The sequence below is a fragment of the Hemitrygon akajei genome, chromosome 19 (genome assembly GCF_048418815.1).
Source record: "Hemitrygon akajei chromosome 19, sHemAka1.3, whole genome shotgun sequence".
Taxonomy (NCBI): domain Eukaryota; kingdom Metazoa; phylum Chordata; class Chondrichthyes; order Myliobatiformes; family Dasyatidae; genus Hemitrygon; species Hemitrygon akajei.
Genome location: NC_133142.1, coordinates 48517295 through 48537316, shown reverse-complemented (window position 1 = coordinate 48537316; position 20022 = coordinate 48517295). Strand labels below are relative to the sequence as shown.

Genomic DNA, 20022 nt, shown 5'->3' with positions numbered 1-20022 from the left:
CCTTTGATTATTGAGGGGTAGTAACTGTTTATAAATCCGGTGGTGAGAACCTTGAGGCTCCAGGGCCTTCTAACAGATGGCAGTAGCAAGAAGAGAGCATGTTCTGGGTGGTGAGGGACTCTGATGCTGGATGCTGTTTACCTGCAATACTGTTTCATGTAGATGTGCTCACTGATCGGGAGGGCTTTACCTGTGATGTACTGGGCCATATCTACTACTTTTTTAGGATTTTCTGTTCAAGGGCATTGGTATTTCTATTCCAGGTTGTGATGCAGCCAGTCAATAAACTCTCCACTACACAGCTATAGAAGTTTGTCAAAGTATTAGATGTCATGCTGAATCTTCGCAAACTCCTAAGGAAGTAAAGGCGCTGCTGTGCTTTCTTCATAATTGCATTTGAAATTTGAAGTTTCCCCCTCCCACCTCTGGGCCTCTAATAAGGATTGGCTCATGGATCTCTAGTTTCCTTCTGAAATCAATTAGACGACGACTCAGAGATGTGAAGGCTCCGAATGATTTTGTGGGGACCGACTTGTCTACAGCTGTTTTAATAAAGTCCTTTGCAACCATTGTGTATTCATTCAGATCCACATGACTTCTTGAACACGGCCCTGTCCACTGACTCAAGATAATTCCATAGACTTTGCTCTGCCTCCCTTGACCACCTCTTTGTTGTCCTAATCTCTGAAACCTTTGCCAGTGTGCAGGTAGAAATACAGCCAAGTGATCTGCTTTACTGAAATGCGGTTTGGCATGGAATGGTAGGCATTCCTTATCTTAGTATAACAGTGGTCTATTATGTTGAGACCTCTGGTGCTACAGGTTATATGCTGATGGTAATTTGGTAGGGATTTCTTCAAACAAGCCTGGTTGAAGTTCCTGACAGTGATTTGAAATGTGACTGTTTCTTGTTTGGAGGTGGCATCATGCAGTATGACAAGCACATGGTTATAGTCGGCTGCTGCTATAACTGTGGTCAGGATTATGGAGGACTCCTAGGTAAATAGAACGGTTGGCACTGTAAATGACTTATGCCATCATCATGTATAATCTAATCAAAATATAGTTGATTACTTGTGTAGAATAAATAATGTTGTCTTTCTTTTCAAAGTTACATGGTAGATGCTGCAGACCGTGATAAAATAGAGGCTTCTAGAAATGAACTTCACAATCTGTTAGACAAACCACAGCTCCAAGGAATCCCTGTGAGTACTTGAATATATAATACTACCCCAATTTGAAATGTGTATTTTGCATTTAGTTTTAATAATTAATGTAAACATCTGTAAAAAAAAAAAAGTATACAATTTAAAATCTGTCAAATGCTCAACGTGTAAAGTGCATACAACAAGCTCAGTGGATTTTCATTCAAATTTCACGAAGTTAGAAATGAAAAGTTCTTCAGAAATTGTGATTCTTAAATTTCAAGAATCTTTTCACTGATTGAGGTGAACTTTGGGGGAGCTTGCTACAATGTTTGTGGCCTTGGTAGTCAAAGGGTTATAAATGCTCACCTCAGAGCAGAAATATTCACGTTGTCTTCTGTTTGAACCAACATTTAGGAGTTGCCATATACAAGGGTGTCAGTGGTTGTGCGAAATTCTGGAAATGTCAAGGAAATATAAGTAAGGAGATTGATAATGTCTTAATAGAAGGGGGTGAATCTCTGGTATTGATGCATCCCTAATGCATGAGATGGAGTAGTCCAGCATGAGATGATAAATAATAGCTTGCAGTGAGCAGCAGCCAACAGTTGGGAATTAACTTGCCTAGTGAGACTCAGTCACAGAGGCCTCATTAATTGGGAGGTAGCCATTTAGTTGTAGTGAGATGAGAAATGGGGGTTCAACCTAAAACATCTTCAGCTGTATCCAAGGCCTCTGACAGGCTGTGGAGCTTCTGTACTATGACAGTAACAGATAACTAGAGACCTAGCAAAATACCTGTGAGAGGTCTCAGGAGGAAATTAGGTATTTTTATTGTCAGGAGCTCTCAATTTAACGTTCCTCTCTCTAATTGTGACTCAGTCCCAATAACATTAATATACACAATTAAAGTGGCAAACAGACGTGAGGCTGTATAATAAGTATTAGTCCTGCTGCAACACGAAGAAAATGGTTGAAGTGACCAAGGCTGGACCATTTGAAGATTTTCTCATTAGAGGAAAACGGGAATAGGAGAGAGCCAAGGTGGAGGCCAGAACAGCAGGAGTACCTGGCATTGCAGAGGCCTTGGTGGGTAACACAGAAGGTGCGACCATCAAGCTCAACAAAGGGAAGTCACAAATCTAACAGAGAATTGTTTCTTGAAGGGTAATATTCTGTGTAATGTGATGCTTATATGTTTGCAATTGTGTAGCTTGTGACAGTTGTTAGTCGTGTGACCCAAATACAAGTATGAACAGGCACAGCAGGGGTGATGCTTCAGTATGTTTTGTGCTACACTGATATTAATTTTACTCCCAGTAGGATTGGTATGTAAGTGTCGGGAACATTGGAGTTGCAGGATGTGGGTCACCTGAAGTAAAACGGTTGAATCTAGTTGAGGGTTCAGAATGATTCTAGTCATAGTTTAGCATCGACTTGTCTCATCTAGTGGTGAATCTATAGTGCACTTGACTGTCTGTGGTTAGATGAAAATGCAAGATGCTGACACAGGACTGGATCATCTGACTTTACATCAGTTCATCAGGCAACTTGCAGCTGTGACAAATTCTTCACTGACTGGCGACCTGGAAGTTTATATGATTGGTCTTTGCGTCAGTGTGCTGGTAGTACAGTTTCTTTCACATGATTGACATTGAAACATCAATGGTATTTCTTTGTCTTACCATTGTCTGGGGTGAATTAACCCCATTTTCCCTGGCACTCTCTTCTCCCTCCTTCCATTGAAATAACATGCCTGAGGAATGCTATTGAATTTCCATCTCAATCATGTCAGGAAAATTGATGACAATAATGGGATTATTTGCTACCACTTTTATTTCCAGTTGGAAGTGGCAAGATCACTTAAACTGGCTAGCTTCCAGCCATTGTTTGCCATTCTACTGATTCTCTGTGCACCCCCCCCCCCCCCCCCCCCCCCACCATTCAGGGATCTCGCAAAACCCTGCAGCTGAAAGGGAAATTGAAGTCAACTACAATCTTCTTCAACAAAATGCTTTTGCCTTGTTGGTTGGTACTTTGAACAAGCAATTAGATGGATGCAGTGTGCTTATAAAGTTCAGTTTCCCCCATTTTTACTCACTGTTAATGACTTCCTGCTTTTCAGCTGTATGGCTGTGCACAAAAAAAAACTTGGTGGGCTAGATCCCTGAATGATAGAGGTGAGCCTGGAGATTCTAGCTTCCACTGGTGCAGTGATAGAAGGCTGGGTTTGCTGGTGAACTGGCAGTCAGAAGGTGTCTGGTTTGGTGGTCAGCAAGCTAATCTGACTTTGTGTTCCAACTAAAAGTGAAAGTGTGCTGGTGAAAAGTCCCTTAGTTGGTCAGTGGGTCAGATGATCCTACATATAATTCAATAATTTCTAGACTTACATTTAGTTTGGAATAATTGTAGTGTGCCTTTTGGAACAGCAGGGGTTGCTATATGTCAGGCAGGTTTTGAGTAATTGCAGCTTCCATTTGGGCATTGCTGTTGGCATTTTTCTTTTGGTTTAGGTGCTAACGTGATCCAATGCTTTTGAATTCATGGGTTTATGAAATATTGATTTTTGTGTCTACTGGGGCTCACCAGGTTACAGACAAATTGCAGAAATCTGACATTTTGCAAACTCTCCCATAAATATTTAAAGTGCTTTTCAAGACGGAAAAGTTAGGTTCAGAACTATAAGTCTTTTCTATTACAGAATAGGGTTAGCAGTTAGTTCAAAAGAGAACCAGTCTTTATAAAATATCTGTTCCCATGTAAGCTCAAGGTAGTATTTAAGTAGGTACATTGTTTTGAAGAACATACCACTTGCTATGAAGCAGCAGCTCCCTGACAGATTTGCTTTCTAAACTGACTTTCTAATCTCAAGTGCTTGTTTAAAGTATTTTATTAAACATTGCAGCATTCATTGATAGAGTCAGCGTAATACAGCCTGGTAAAAGCCCTTTGCCTCAATGGGTCCATGACAGCCACGGCAGCCTCTCTGCTAGTCCTAGTTTGGCCGATAACCCTTCAAGCTCATCCCCTCCATGTACCTTTGCAAATGCTCCATAAATGTTGCCTTTGTACCTGCCCAATCATTTCATCTGGCAGCTCATTCCATGTACTCACTGCCTTCTGTCACCTGCCCTGTCTCATTCCGTAATACGATCATCTATCAGTATGTGGAAAGTTAAAATCACTGCTATCACAACCTTGTGTTTCTTGCAACAGTCTGCGATTTTGTTCTCTAAGTCCCATGGAGTGTTTGGTGATCTATAATATAGCTCCATTAATGTGGCCATACCTTTCTTATTCCTCCGTTCCATCCATAGAGCCTCATTAGATAAGTTCTCCAGTCTGTCCTGACTGAACACTGCTGTGACTATTTCCCTGAGTAGTAACACCACTACTAGTCTCCCCCTTTAATCACAAAGTCTCCCCCTTTAATCATAACTTCATCTATCCCTTTACTTACCTCAAGGAAATTCCAAAATGTTCATCAGCCATGACCTCTTATGCACAAAACCATGCTGATTATTCCCAGTCATTACTGGACTTAATCTTGTCCCTCAGAATTCTCTCCAGTGACTTCCCGACAACCAAAGTTGGGTTCACCAGAATATAGCTCTGTGGCCTGTCCCTGTTACCTTTGGGGAAAAAATGAACAACATTTGACATCTCCAGTCCTCTGGAACTTTGCTAATGACTAAGCAAAAATCTCTGCAAGGCTTCTGCAGTTTCTTACCTAGCATCCAGTAAAGTCTGGGATTCCATTTTGTCTGGCCCTGGGGATTTGTCTGCCTTAATACACTTAAAGGCTGCAAAGACTTCCTTCCTTGTGAGTTGCATGTGAATCAAGAATTCACTAGTTATTACACATTTCTTTGGCATTCATGTAAACAGTGAGAAATAGACATTAAAAATATCAGCCACATGTGTATCTTCATGTAGGCAGTCCTGGGGGTACTTTGGAGGTCCTAGTCTATCCCAAGTCACCCTTTTGCTAGTAGTGTATAACTGTAGAACCTCTGGATTATTAACCCTGCCTGTCAAATCCATCTCAACAAAAGACAGTTGAAAATGGCTATGGATGTGGAACATTCTAATTCCATACTATTAGTAACTAAAGAGAACAAGTTAAATGTTAATAGGCCCTCATTGAACTTACTCACTTATGACTTACAACAAAATTGATTTATGGACTCTGGAATGGAGCCCTTGACCTGGGTTTTCCTGTATATTTGACATGATGTGTGTGTAGTAATAACTGGTGGTGAAACTCTTGTCACAATTTAAGGTCTGGATTTTATTTTTGGTGACAATGAAAAGTTGGATAATAGGTTCCAATGGCTGAAGTTGAGGTTCCAGTCGAGTTATGGAGGTTTATTTAAATGTCCCATTTAATTTTATTGCTGTATCCAGAAGCATCTTGTAGCTTATGTTAATATACAGAACACGTAGCAGCTCTGAAAAATGCTTTTAAATGTCCAGATAGTCTACTTTTGTGTTGTTCAGTGAAGGTATGCATTGTCCTATCACAAGGGATGGTGGCTCTGCTCGCTTGGTGCTTTTGGGAACCTTTTGCCTATAGGAGGAAATCAAAGTCTGTATTTAACATTTCACCTGAAAGTTGGCAGCACTCTGTCAGAATTAAACTAATGTCAGCTGAATTAATTTTCTGTTTTGGTCTTGCTGTTCTACGTGACTTTGGAACTTCATGATTAGAATGAGTGCTACCATTTGAGCTATGACTGACCTGCATACTTTTGGTATATGTAAGCTTCAGTTATCACTTTTTAAACTGTGGCACTTAGCAAAGCATCCCACAAGCAAACTTGAAAGTTTAGACTTGTACATGCTAATCCAAACCTGGGACATGGTTAGTTATGTTGTTAGTAGTTGGGCATCATACAATGGTACTAAAGTATCTAATTGCAACAACTATACTAAACTGTTGGATGAATGTGCTACAACATCACTGTCCTCCATTGGAGGATTGATAACACCAAAATAGTTGCTTCTTGCAAAAGAATTCCTGTTTCGACAATAAATAATTCAGTCAGCCACTCTGTCTGTAGGGCAGCATGGTAGTGTAGTGGTTAGCACAATGCTTTATAGTACAGGCAACTGGGTTCAATTCCTGCCTCTGCCTGTAAGGAGTTTATACGTTCTCCCTGTAAACATGTGGGTTTCCTTCAGATGCTTTGGTTTCCTCCCAAAGTTCAAAGACATACCAGTCTATAGGTTAATTGGTCATTGTAAATTGTCCCATGACTAGGCTAGTTGTAAGATATAGGAGCAAAATTAGGACATTTGGCTCATTGAGTCTGCACTGCCATTTCATCATGGCTGATCCATCTTCCCCCTCTGCCGCAGTCACCTGCCCCTTCCCCCTTCTTCCTCCCTCTCACCACCACCCCCCCCCCCCCCCCATATCCCTTCATGACCTGACCAACCTCTGCCTTAAATATAGTTAAAGACTTGGCCTTCACAGCTGCTTGTGGCAATGAATTCCACAGATTCACCACTCTCTGACTGAAGAAATTTCTCCTCATCTCTGTTCTAAAAGGACGTCCCTCTATTCCTCTATTCTGAGGCTCTGTCCTCTAGCCTTAGACTCTCCCACCATAGGAAACATCCTCTCCATATCTACTCTATCAAGGCTTTTGATAGGTTTCAATGAGTTCACCCCTCAATCTTATGAATTCTAGTGATATAGGCCCAAAGTCATCAAATGATCATATGACAACTTTATAATCGTGGAATGATTTTCGTGAACCCCTTGGAACTGTCTCCAGTTTCAGCACATCCTTTCTAAGGTAAGGTCCCCAAAACTGCTCTCAATACTCCAAGTGAGGCCTCACCAATGCTTTTATAAAGCCTCAACATTACATCCTTGCCTCTATATTCATCTCAAAATGAATGCTAACATCGCTTTAGCCTTTCACACCACGGACTTAACCTGCACATTAACCTTTAGGGAATCCTGTACAAGGTCTCCAAGTCCCTCTACACATCAGATTTTTCTATTATCTCTCCATTTAGAAAATAGTGAACCCTTTCATTTTTTCTACCAAGTGCATGACCATACACTTCCTGACACTATTCCATCTGTCACTTCTGTCCTTTCAAATCAATGTGCATCCTTAGACATAAAGCTCTTCTTTCAGCCATTATTCAGTGATGCCTACAACTTCAAACATGTCAATCTGTAACTGTGCTACAAGTTCATCAACCTTATTCCGTATACTCCATGCATTGAAATATAATGCCTTCAGTCCAGTATTTAGCTTTTTTGATTTTGTCCACCTTTTACGTTGCAACTCATCCTGTTGACTGCAATTTTGCCCTATCATCTACCTTGCTAGGAGTCTCACTACATATTACCTCTGTTTGTAAACCAGCTGCCTCATCTTCAGCACTATCACTCCGGTTTCCATCCACCTGCCAAATTAGTTTAAACCCACCCAAACAACTCTCACCAACCTGCCTGCAAGGATATTAGACCCCCTCAGGTTCAGGTGTAACCCGTCCCTTTTGTACAGAAGGTACGTTTCCCAGAAGCGATTCCAGTCATCCATAAATCTGAACACCTGCCCAATTGCACCAGTTCCTCAGCCATGCATTCACCTGCCAAATCATCCTATTCTTGCCCTCACTGGCACATGGCACAAGCAGCAGTCCAGATATTACTACCCTGGACGTTCTGTTTCTCATCTATATAGCTCCCTGAAATATCTCTTCAGGATCTCCTCACCTTGTCTACCTACAGTGGCATGCAAAAGTTTTGGGCACCCCGGTCAAAATTTCTGTTACTGTGGATAGCTAAGCGAGTAAAAGATGACCTGAATTTCCAAAAGGCATTAAGTTTAAGTTGACACATTTCTTTAATATTTTATACAAGATTACTGGTTTATTTCCATCTTTAACAGTTTAAAAATAACAAAAAAGGAAAAGGGCTTGAAGCAAAAGTTTGCATGGCCAGTGCTTAGTAACAACCCCTTTGGCAAATATCACAGCTTGTGAAAACTTTTTGTAGCCAGCTCAGTCTTTCAATTCTTGTTTGCGGGAGTTTTGCACATTCTTCTTGCAAAAGGCTTGTAGTTCTGTGATATTGTTGGGCCGTCTTGCATGCACCGCTCTTTTGAGGTCTGTCCACAGATTTTCAATAACGTTTAGGTCAGGGGACTGTGAGGGCCATGGCAAAACCTTCAGCTTGTGCCTCTTGAGGTAGTCCATTGTGGATTTTGAGGTGTGTTTAGGATCATCCTTTTGTAGAAGCCATCCTCTTTTCACTTTCAGCTTTTTTTTTACAGACGGTGTGATGTTTGCTTCCAGAATTTGCTGGTATTTAATTGAATTTATTCTTCCCTCTACCAGTGAAATGTTCCCTGTGCCACTGGCTGCAAAACAAGCCCAAAACATGATCGATACACCCCTGTGCTTAACATGCACTTTTCATGAAATTCTGCATCCTTTTTTCTCCAAACATGCCTTTGCTCATTGCGTCCAAAATTCAGCATCAGAAGTTTGCAAAGGAGCATCTAAACAAGCCTGATACATGTTGGAAACAAGTCCTGTGGACTGATGAAGTTGAAATAGAACTTTTTGGCCGCAATGAGCAAAGGCCCGTTTGGCAAAAAAAGGTGCAGTATTTCATGAAAAGTATACCTCTCCAACTGTCAAGCACGGGTGGATCGATCATGCTAAGTACATACTAAGTGCTGACCATGCAGGGTGCCCAAACTTTTGCTTCAGGTCCTTTTTCCCTTTTGTCATTTTGAAACTGTAAAATATGGAAATAAAATAGTAATCTTGCTAAAAATATTAAAGAAATGTGTCATCTTTAACTTTATGCCTTTTGGAAATCGGGTCATGTTTTACTCGCTTAGCTATTCACAGTAACAGAAATTTTGACCAGGGGTGCCCAAACTTTTGCATGCCACTGTATGTCATTGGTGCCAATATGTCCCAAAACTTCTGGCACAAGGTACCATTGGTACCTTGGTTGTCTCTTGGCGCCTACAGAACCTTGTCTCTGTTCTCCTGACTATGGAATTTCCTATCAACTCTGCACTTCTCTTCATCTGTCTGCTCTTCTGAGCCACAGCACCAGACTAGGTGTCAGAAACCCAGTCACTGCTCAATTCCCGATTAAATTGGGAATTGCTAGGCAGCTTGGCTTGAATGGCCGGTAGGGCCTATTCTGCACTGTCTCATATTTACTGCTCCAATATTTACTTATCAATCAATAAGTAAACATTGGAGCACGAAACTATACTGGGTTGAAATTACTAATGTAGTTCATGCTTTGAAAAAAAAATCCTTGTAAATTCTCAGTTTGTTTTACTCAAAAAGATGTCCTAAAGATGTCCTCCATAGAAAAAAACCTTTTTATTGAAGTGTATTACGTGACTGTACAGAATTTGTCCCCAAGAGATCCTATACTCTTCAATGTGATTTGAGTTAATTAGCAATAATAAAAGAATAGGCTGTAAACTTGTGTATTGGATTCTGGTCATACTTTGCAAAATTAAATCCTCTACTGCCTTCAGGTTTTTGTGAAGATATCTGGAACCATTGCTGTACCCTTCAATTGAGAATTATCTATATCTTCTGCAAGCTTCTGTTGGCTTTAATTTGAAGTATGCAACTAATGACTTGTTAGCAAGGCCAGAGGGGTGTCCTTCAGTAATCAAATTAATTTTAAATTCTGTACTTGTGTGAGAAAAGCTATGCTAATCTTTAAGTTTTCAAGGTCACGAATGGAAGTTTCATGTTGGAACACCAACTTCCAAATCTTTTATTTGTATTTGAGTTTGGATGTCATTCCAGTGTTACTTGAAGGGGCTGTGCTGGTCCAGTTGGTTCGACAATTTCCCTGAGCTATTTTTAAAGTTTTTGTTATTGGGGGAGGTGGTTGTTCTTAAAATAAAGTAGGTTAACCATTGTCAGAACTGGTGATTAAATGCTGATGTAGTGCTGCTGCACCTGTTATATTGGTGCTTTTTCAATTACTAATACACAGTGAAACTACTGTGTATTTCAGTGCTAACAGCAGTGCATTAGTCTGAACCCATAATATTAAGTTGGAATATGAGTTTGAAATGCCTGGGTTATGTTGCAGATATTTTAAGATAGTTGAAACCATTGTATAGAAGGCACTGACAGTTCAGGATATAGACACAAGTGTACTATTTTCCATGGCATACAGTGAAGTTTTCAACCACTATTTTCATATTTGATACTCTGCATCTTTTATTGCTGAATCATGTAATATCATTTTTACAACATACTGCAGTCCAGTGCTGGTGTGGTATCTAATGTTAATGGTTAAGAGATGCAGTTGCCATCAGCTTGGGAAAACCCACAGTATAGCTGGTGTTTACAACTACTGATGCTTGAGTGTGAATTCCTCTTGAATATTTGGACTTTCACTTGTCATTAAGTTATTTTTGTACACATTTTGAATAACCTTCCTCATGTATATGGGGAAAAATCATTAAATTTAAACTAGTTGTGAAGTGCTTATGAAACTTCAGTAGAAGTAGAGATGAAATTCTTAGATTATTGAGTAGCAGTATGAAAGTAACCAAAAGTATTATTGAGTAGCAGTATGAAAGTGATGTGTTAGAAATATATTTTCATCCCCAAGTAAAAGCTATAATTGAGGTAAAAGATAAACATATCTTAACGTATTGTTAAATTTGTTTTCAGGTCCTAGTTCTTGGAAATAAGAGAGATTTGCCAAATGCTTTGGATGAAAAACAGCTCATTGAAAAAATGTAAGTTGTTGTTCTGAATAATGCACACCTTTTCCTCTGGTTCTTTACAGAACTTCAAAGCTGTATGTTTAATGGTGCTGGGAATTAAACCTGGGATGTAAACAATAATTTTGTGGTATCTGATTAAAATGGAAATAGAAGCTTCAAATATCTCAATTATTCCAGCATCTTCATTAAGCAAATAAATGGCAAAAGCAAGTATAGTGAAATGAAGCAGGGAGGCAAGTTGGAGCTGCTCACTTCTGACAAGCAATTTCCAGATATTTTCCAATGTATACTTTAAATATTGTTATGTGGAAAATATCAGGGAAGAGTTTTAAATATGGAAAATATACTTGTCCTGTTGATTCTGAACTAATTGGAGTGTAAACTGTCTTGGAACATTCAGCATTTTGCGATCTTTTTATGTAGAGGAACCATATTTTCGAAGACATTATCCAAAGCATTTCCTGTGTGACTGGTGTGAATAGGTTAGAATGACACATGCTCTGGTAATTTTGAGTGGATAATCTTGAATCCTCAATTGTCATTGCATCACACTTCATTTCACTTCAGCATAATATTGCCCATTGCTCCAGTGAGTTGCTCCATCTGTTATGAAGCACTTGCTGCTTGGATTGTTACACTGCCTTTACACCAGCACAGGGTATTTGAATGGAACAAACATACAATGCAAAACCTCATGTTAATTCTGTTGTACATAGCTTGGCACCATTGATGCGAGTCTTGAAATAATCTTCGTATGGCATTTGTGTAGTGAGCTTTACTCAATAACAAAATTATTTGGCTTAAAAATTTCCCTAAGCATAGTACAGTATCATTCCGTAGAACTAACCAGCATCTTGGTTAACCTTTTTATCTTAGAAAACTACTTGTGAAGTATGTACCAAAGCATCTTGCTAAAATAGTTAATTCATTTTAAAATATTTTAGAAATGCCATATGCATTATTAAGAATAATTGTTTGCTGGTGTACAATCAGTATTTGTGCAGCTATTTTTCTCAGACTCAAATGACTTTGTTATAATACAGAATTAATACAGCTTTTTTCATAGTAGAGTTCCAGTACTGTTCCTAAGAATCTAAAACTACTTGTACTTTGGTTTTCTTTTTTAATATTTGCAATGAATCATAATATAGATTGAGTTATTGTTGAATACTAAACAGATATTAACATTTGAAATTTCTTATCTGACCAATCTGATTCAGTAGTCAGGTGTTATTGATGATTTAAATTATGTAACTGTGTGGTAGATTATTGATTACTAAGAATACTATTTATTTTATCATACAGTTTGGTTGTTGGGAAGCAATGTTAAATACATATTTAATAACTGGTGGAATGTAACTAAAATATTTCAGTGGATAGTCCCTGAACTTCATAGCAAATTGTGTGCACTCATCAATGCATTTTTTGTAATCGTAGGAATCTGGCTGCTATTCAGGACAGAGAAATCTGCTGCTATTCAATTTCATGCAAAGAGAAGGATAATATAGGTAAGATTGTACTTATTCCTTTTTATATCAGTTAAGTTTGAAACTGTTTGGAAATATGGGCCTAAAGAGGAGGAAAAAACACTATTAGGGTGTACAGTATTAATTGGAACTGAGTAGGCTCACGTTGCTAACCATTTGAACTAGTCAGCATAGATTTGCGGTGGGTCGCTAATGCCTTACTACTGTTGAATCCAAACTCTTGGGATCTTTTGTGGAATTTCGAAAGTGATTCAACTGAAAATACAAATTGAAATCTTGGCTGGGTCTGCTGTAAAGATTTTGTCGTAATTTTGCAGGCAAATCTTGGACTAAAGTCGGTCTACGTTATTAAATCTTATCTTTTAGTATCCTTGTTAAAACATGAAAATTAAATTTCTTGGATACATTTTGTATGAAGTGGGGAAAAGTAACATTTGTAGTTTGATTAATGTCAATGTAAGGAATTGAATGGGAATTAAAGACTGTCTCTAGAGGATTTGTTTGAGATAAAGGAAGAATTTGAATTTATTTAGAATACTGAATGGAAAGCTGAGGCATGTTGAAAAGCTGAATAGCGGTGACAAGGGTTTGAGTAAGTTTTGGCAGATTTGGATGATTTGGCTGTGATTTTCTACATTTTGGAAGGGTGCGTGTATTTAATCTATATGTATTGTATATTTGATTCTGTTGCACAGGATGGTCCTTTAGATGAAAATTTCATACTTTTGCTTTGGTGAACTTGCACACTCCCAGCACTGGACTGATTCCACAACCTATTGATTCACTTTTAAAGACTCTAGAACTCATGTTTCTGATATCTACCTTCCTGTTTTTGTTATTTTGTTTTTTATTTGAACAATTTATTGTCTTTTGTACATTTTCTAAAAAGCAAGACTTTCAGGGTAGTAACCTCCTGTATTGCTGCCTGTGTCACATGCCAGTGAAGGTAAGAATAGGATGATATGGCAGGTGAAACCATGGCTGAAGAATTGGTGCAGGGACCAAGGTTTCAGATTTCTGGATCTTTGGGATTCTTTCTGGGGAAGGTATTACCTGTACAAAAAGGACAGGTTACACCTAAACCTGATGGGGACCAATATCCTTGTGGGTAGATTTGCTAGAGTGGTTGGGGAGGGTTTAAACTAATTTGCCAGGGGGGTGGGGGCCAGAGTGATAGGGCTGAAAATGAGGCATTTGTACATAACTAGATGCAGTGTGTAGTGAGACTGAGGAAGGACAGAATTTGGCAGAATTGCAGTTGCAACATGAACAGAATATAAAGGGCGAATACAGGACTGGAGATGTTATATTTGAACATGTGCAGAATACGGAATAGGGTAGATGAACTTGTAGTGTAGTTAAGATTACCAGGTATGATGTACATACCTGGACATCACTGATTCATGGCTGGGAGAAGATCATATAGGGCAGGCAATTAGGCAGAGGGGGTGGGGTGGCTCCGGTTTAAAAAAAAAATCAAATCCTTAGAAAGACATGACATAGGATCAGAAGATGTAGAATCCTTGTGGGTTAAGATATTACAAGAGTAAAATGACTCTGATGGGAGTTATATGCTAGGATGTGGGCTACAAATTACAGCAGGAGATAGCTAGCTAGCTTGGGAAAGTAAGGTTGGTGCTGAATCCCAAGAGAGGAAATTTATAGAATGCCTATGAGATGGTTTTTTTTTTAGGGCAGCTTGTGATTGAACCCACTATGGAATGGTAATTCTGGATTGGGTGTTATATAATCCAAATTTGATTAGGGAGCTTAAGGTAAAGGCACCTGTAGGAGGCAATGATCATAATAGGATAGAATTCACCATACAGTTTGAGAAGAAGCTAAACTTAGATGTGTCAGTAAAGGGAATTACAGAGGCATGCGAGAGGAGCTGGCCAAAGTGGATTGGAAGGGGACATTAGCAAGGATGACAGCAGAATGGCAATGGCTGGAGATTCTGGGACAATTCAGAAGGTACAGGGTAGATACATATCAAAGATGAAGTATTTTAAAAGGAGTGTGAAGCAACTATGGCTGACAAGGGAAATAAGACAGCATAAAAACTAAACAGAAGGCACATAATAGAGCAAGTATTAGTGGGAAGTTAGAGGATTGCGAAGCTTTTGAAAACTAACAAGGTAATTAAAAAATCCATGAAGAGGAAAAAGATGAAGTAGAAAGGTAAGCTAGCTAATATCAGAGGATACAAAGTTTATCAGATGTATAAAGAGTAAAAGAGACGAGTGGATATCGAACCACTGGAAAATGATGCTGGAGAGATAGTAATGGGAGCAAAGAAATGGCAGACATCCAGAAATATGAATGTGTCGGGGCAGAAGTGAGTGGCATTGCCCCAAATAAAGAAAAAGTGCTTGGGAAGCTGAAGTGAAGGTTAATAAGTCACCTGGACTAGATCCCAGGGTTCTGAAAGAGGTAGCTGAAGAGATTGTGGAGGTATTAATCATCTTTCAAGAATCCCTAGATCCTAGAATGGTTCCAGAGGACTGGAAATTTGCAAATGTCTCTCCTCTCTTCAAGAAGGGAGGGAGGCAGAGGAAAGGAAATTGTAGGCCTGTTAGCCTTACTACAGTGGTTGAAAAGATGCTGGAGTCTATTATAAGTGCATGATAAAATAGGCTAAAGTCATCATTGTTTTCTAAAGGAGAAATCTTTGTGGAAATAATAGGCAGAATAGACAAAGGAGTGTCAGTAGATGTTGTTTATTTTGATTTTCTGAAGGCCTTTGCCAAGATGCCACAAGCTGCTTAACAAGATGAGATTATTCCCATGGTATTATGGGAAAGATACTTGCATGGATAGAAGACTGGCTGACTGGCAGGAGGCAAAGAATGTGAATAAAGGGAGCCTTTTCTGATTGGCTGCTGGTGACTAGTGGTGTGCTGCAGGGTTGGTATTGGGACCGCTTCTCTTCATGTTATATGTCAATGACAATTGATGGCTTTGCAGCCAAGTTTGCGGATGATGCAAACATAGGTGAAGGGGCAGGTAGTGTTGAGGAAGCGGGGGGCTGCAGAAGGACTTAGACTGGGAGAATGGTCAAGGAAGTGGCAAGTGGAATATAATGCCGGGAAGTGCATAGTCATGCACTTCAGCAGAAGGAATAAAGGTGTGGACTATTTTCTAAATGGGGAGAAAATTCAAAAAGTAGAGGTTGAAAGGAACTTGGGAGGTCTTGTGCTGGATTCCCTAAAGATTAACTTGCAGGTTGGGTTGGTTGTAAAGAAGTAATTGCAATGTTTGCATTCATTGTGGGAGGACTAAAATATTAAAGCAAGGATGTAATGCTGAGGCTTTATAAGACATTGGTCAGACTACACTTGGAGTATTGTGAGCAGTTTTGAGCCCCTTATTTAAGAAAGGATGTGCTGACGTTTGAGAAAGTTCTGAGGAGATTTATGAGAATGATCCTAGGGATGAAAGAGTTAACATATGAGGGGTGTTTGATGGCTCTCAGCCTTTACTCGCTGGAGTTTAGAAGAATAAGTGGGATCTCATTGAAACTTATTGAACATTGAAAGACCTATTGGAGTGCATGTGGAGAGGATGTTTGCTATAGTGGGGGGAGTCCAGGACCTGAGGGCTCAGCTTAAAAATTGAGGGACGTCCATTTAGAACAGAAATGAAGAAAAAATTCTTTAGCCATGTGGCGGCTGTGCAGGCCAAGGCATTGGATATATTTAAGGCAGAGGTTCTTGATTAGTCAGCGTGTCAAAGGGTTTGGAGTAGAGGCAGAAGAATGGAGTTGTGAGAAATAATTTATCAGCCATGATGGACTCAATGTCAGAATGGTGTAATTCTAATGTCTTATGGTCCGTCTTTGTGTGGAGATTTTCATTGATTCTGTTGTTTCTTTTTAATTACTGTGAATACTCAAGAAAATGAATCTCATGTATGTACTTTGATAATAAATTTACTCTGAACTTTATGAAAACAGTTTTGCAGGAAAAAGCAATAATTGAAGTAAGTGTTAGTCATACAATATAGCATTTGATCAGTATGATTGTATTTTTTAAAAATGTTGACTTCAAATGTGGTTAAAAATCATCTGAGCATGATTACAGTACCATGATGTTTCCCATTTTCAGACAGATGTTTTGTGTAGAAGGTAAAAGGAAAGCCCAATATCCAGTGTGCAGCATTGTTTCAGAGGCACCTTAACTGTAATTACGAGGCACATTAACAGTGTAGTCAGGATGTAGGATGGTTGGCCATCCCCTCATGCATCATCTCTGTAAACTCTAGTTTTACTGGAGCTTATGTAAGGTGATTACTTTGTATATAAAAAAAATTGAACAAACAAAATGCTTTATTACAACAATTCAACTTGCCACAAGTTCCTTTAGTATTATGATTTCCAGATAAAGTTTAATTTGATAAATTGTGTAGTTATTAATTGAGATTTAATTTGAGTTTTAATTTATTAATTATTATTTAATATATTTATGAAGATATTTTTGTACAAAATTTCAAGTGGCTTTACCAACTGGGGAAATGCCTGGAAAATTGCTGTCCTTTCCCAACTGAAATCATTAATGGTAAAAATGAATTATTTATGTATATTGAGTACTTTATGCTGACTTGGAAAAGGAATGTCAGATTGATGAGGATGGTGTGAATGGCAGTCCTGTGGGTGAAAGGCCAGACTGGTTCAAACTCACAGATGACAGTAGCTTGGATAACCACACGTTACAACAGTGGTGTGCAGAAGAGCATCTCTAAGTACACAGCACATCAAGCCTTGATGTGGATGGGCTACAGCAACAAAAATCCTGACTGGGTTCCACTCCTGCACTGAATGAATGTATAGCTAATTGTTACCAAAAAAGCTACATCTTCAAATAACTTACATTTTTGTTTTATCTTTTTAGATATCACTCTGCAATGGCTAATTCAGCATTCAAAATCTAGAAGGAGCTGAAATTTAATGCGAAAACCAATGTGTAAACAGCCACTGTCCTTCACTCATTATTCATTCTTCCTGGGATAACAAGCAGAAATACACTATTCTGAATATATTGAAATACTTAAAGTCCCTTGTGACGCATACCGTTGAAAAGTATGTTCTCATTGTGAGACAAACTTGCTTTACAAATGCTGTTATATAAAAATCATGATTGAGACAAATGTTGAAGTCAGTGATATAAAAGCACAAGGAAGAGCCAATGAAAATAATCATGCTTATTACTCAGCCTCGTGTTTGGAGTCAGCAGTATCACAAGTAATTTTTTTTATATAGCTTTTATTGATCTCACACTATCAATGTCCTTACAAATGGCGTTATGGAGCATGTCGTGTTGCATCCCTCTGTGTTGGTGCTGTAGATATTTCAATGTCACTAGGATTTTTTTAAAAAATGTTTACTGTCTCTGTATTTAAGACATGAACTTTTTTCAACAAGTAGCATATGTATGTTGTAGTTTGGGGCCATCACTTAAGTTTACTTAAGCTTTAATTGAAATTTATACTTTGGGTGTGCTGGTTGAATACACTGCTTCAACATTAAGAGTCTTGGCACTATTGGGCAACGTGAACTTCCTGTAAACGTGCATGCAAAACTTCCAATTATATGATTGTAAATATTATGTGGAATTAGTTTACTTTTCTATTTAGTTGACTTGTGAATAATTGTGCTCTCCTCTCACTTCTGTTGAAATAAATGGAGTTAATGAGGGCATATTGTTGTCATGTCATTTGTTCAAGTATTTTCGACTAGGTGCAATGAAAATATGTTTGGGGTAAATGTTAAAAATGGGGAACATTTGTATCAAAGGTCCCTGCTGTATAATTTAATTTGAGTTGAGCGTTTGTTTTTAAGACTTGAGTTTTCCCTCCTTAGTTGAGCCTTTTTGAATATCATGGTTTAAAATGACCAGTGATGACATAGGAGCAGAATTAGACCATTTGGCCCATCAACTGTGCTTTGAAATTCCATCATGGCTGATTTATTATCCTACTCAACCCCATTTTTATGTCTTTCTGTAACCTTGGACACTCTTACTAATCAAGAACCTATCAATCTCATTTTTAAATATACCCAATAACTGGGCCTCCACAGCTGATTGTAGCAATGAATTTCATGGATTCACCATCTTCTGGAAAAGAAATTCCCCCTGATCTCTGTTCAAAATGGCGTCTTGTGCTCTGAGGCTACAGTCACCAGTCCAAGACTTCCCACTTTTGGAAGCTTCCTTTCCAGATCCACTCTATTGATCATACAATCCCAGTTACAGTAAGGAAACATTTTAAATTACTGCACTGTGTTGAACATTAGACCCAAATAATCCCAAACCTCACTTGAGGATATGAATGAAGTTAGATCAAATTATGTACTTAAATTTGACAAAGCCTGAGTGCCAGATTTCCTATGAACTGCTGGAACTGAGCTAATGGATGTTGATTTCAGAAGTAAAATAATTAAACTGAAGTTGGTCTGGTTCTTCAACTACCATCTATAGTTTTACAGCTCTTGGACTTGACTACAGTTAAAATGACTTCAATAACTCAGTTATTGGTAGGTCACCAGCTGAAGGTCATTAATGCTGGATTAACACGATTACATGCCTTTGCAACAAATTCTGGGCAAACTAAGAACAGCAAATACCCTAGACTGGCAGAAAAGTAACATATCAGCTTGCATCTTCTGGATGATGTTTAGAGCTACTGTAAAAGGTCGAAAAACTTAGTATGTATTGTTTTGGGCAAAATGTGTATTTTAAATTCTGAAAAGATTCTGCACCATTGTGATTCTGCCCATGATATCTGCGTTGAAAATTTGGGTGTGAATCCTAGAGTTCTTGACGTTTTGGCACCAAAAGCAGAGTATTGATGAGATCTATTGCCATTAAAATTAAACATTTACTATTTAATTTAGCTGTGTGTTTACATTTGTGTGTATTTAATTTGAAGGGCATAACTGATCCAATTAACAAATGACTGTTTCTGATTGTATAATATATCAAAGGTATCACAAGAATCAAAATCAAGTGAGTGTCAAATTCTTTTTGAACGTTTTAAAAAGAATAAAAAACTGGCTTTTATGTGCAGATTGCCTGGTCAAAGTACTTTAATCTCAAAGTGGGTAAATAATCATTATTATCAGTTGTGGAATTTCTTAATCTCAGTGAAACACTTTTAAAAAGTATTATGGAGCTGGGTGACTATCTGAGAAGTGTCAGTCCTGATGAAGGGTTTTGGCCCAAATGTCAGCTGTTTAGTTCCCTCCACAGATGCTGTTTGACCTGCTGAGTTCCTCCAGCATTTTGTGCATTGCTACTGAAGTGTCTTGACCTTCATATAGATTAGAGTAAGGCAATATACTTAACAAACATGATTTTTAAAAAAACCCATTCCTGATCACTGAATCCCAGTTACTGTAGGGAAACATTTAAAATAATCCCAGGAAGCTGCTGTTTCTGTTTAATGATATTTTGAACAGGGAGATGAAAGGGGAAGTTGATTAATAATGACCTGCAGTCTCATTGTAAATGGTTTTCTGTATTCCATGGATTGAATCATTGAAATGCCATGGCAGATAATCACATGACCAATTTTTCAGAAACAAAAGCAATTTCTAAGTGTTAAATGAAAGATTGGGACTTTACATGAGTGTTC

General features: G+C 38.5%; 1 protein-coding gene across 1 annotated transcript in view; it reads left to right on the top strand.

Annotated features, from left to right (window-relative positions):
* Positions 1–18085, top strand: part of arl8ba (ADP-ribosylation factor-like 8Ba) — a 49640-nt gene extending 31555 nt beyond the window's left edge. The window contains exons 4-7 of the mRNA XM_073072450.1: positions 1112–1205; positions 10848–10915; positions 12341–12411; positions 17280–18085. Coding sequence (XP_072928551.1) covers positions 1112–1205; positions 10848–10915; positions 12341–12411; positions 17280–17329 — 283 coding nt within the window. The 3' untranslated portion in view covers positions 17330–18085. The remainder of the gene's footprint in view (positions 1–1111; positions 1206–10847; positions 10916–12340; positions 12412–17279) is intronic.
* The last annotated feature ends 1937 nt before the right edge of the window (positions 18086–20022 follow it).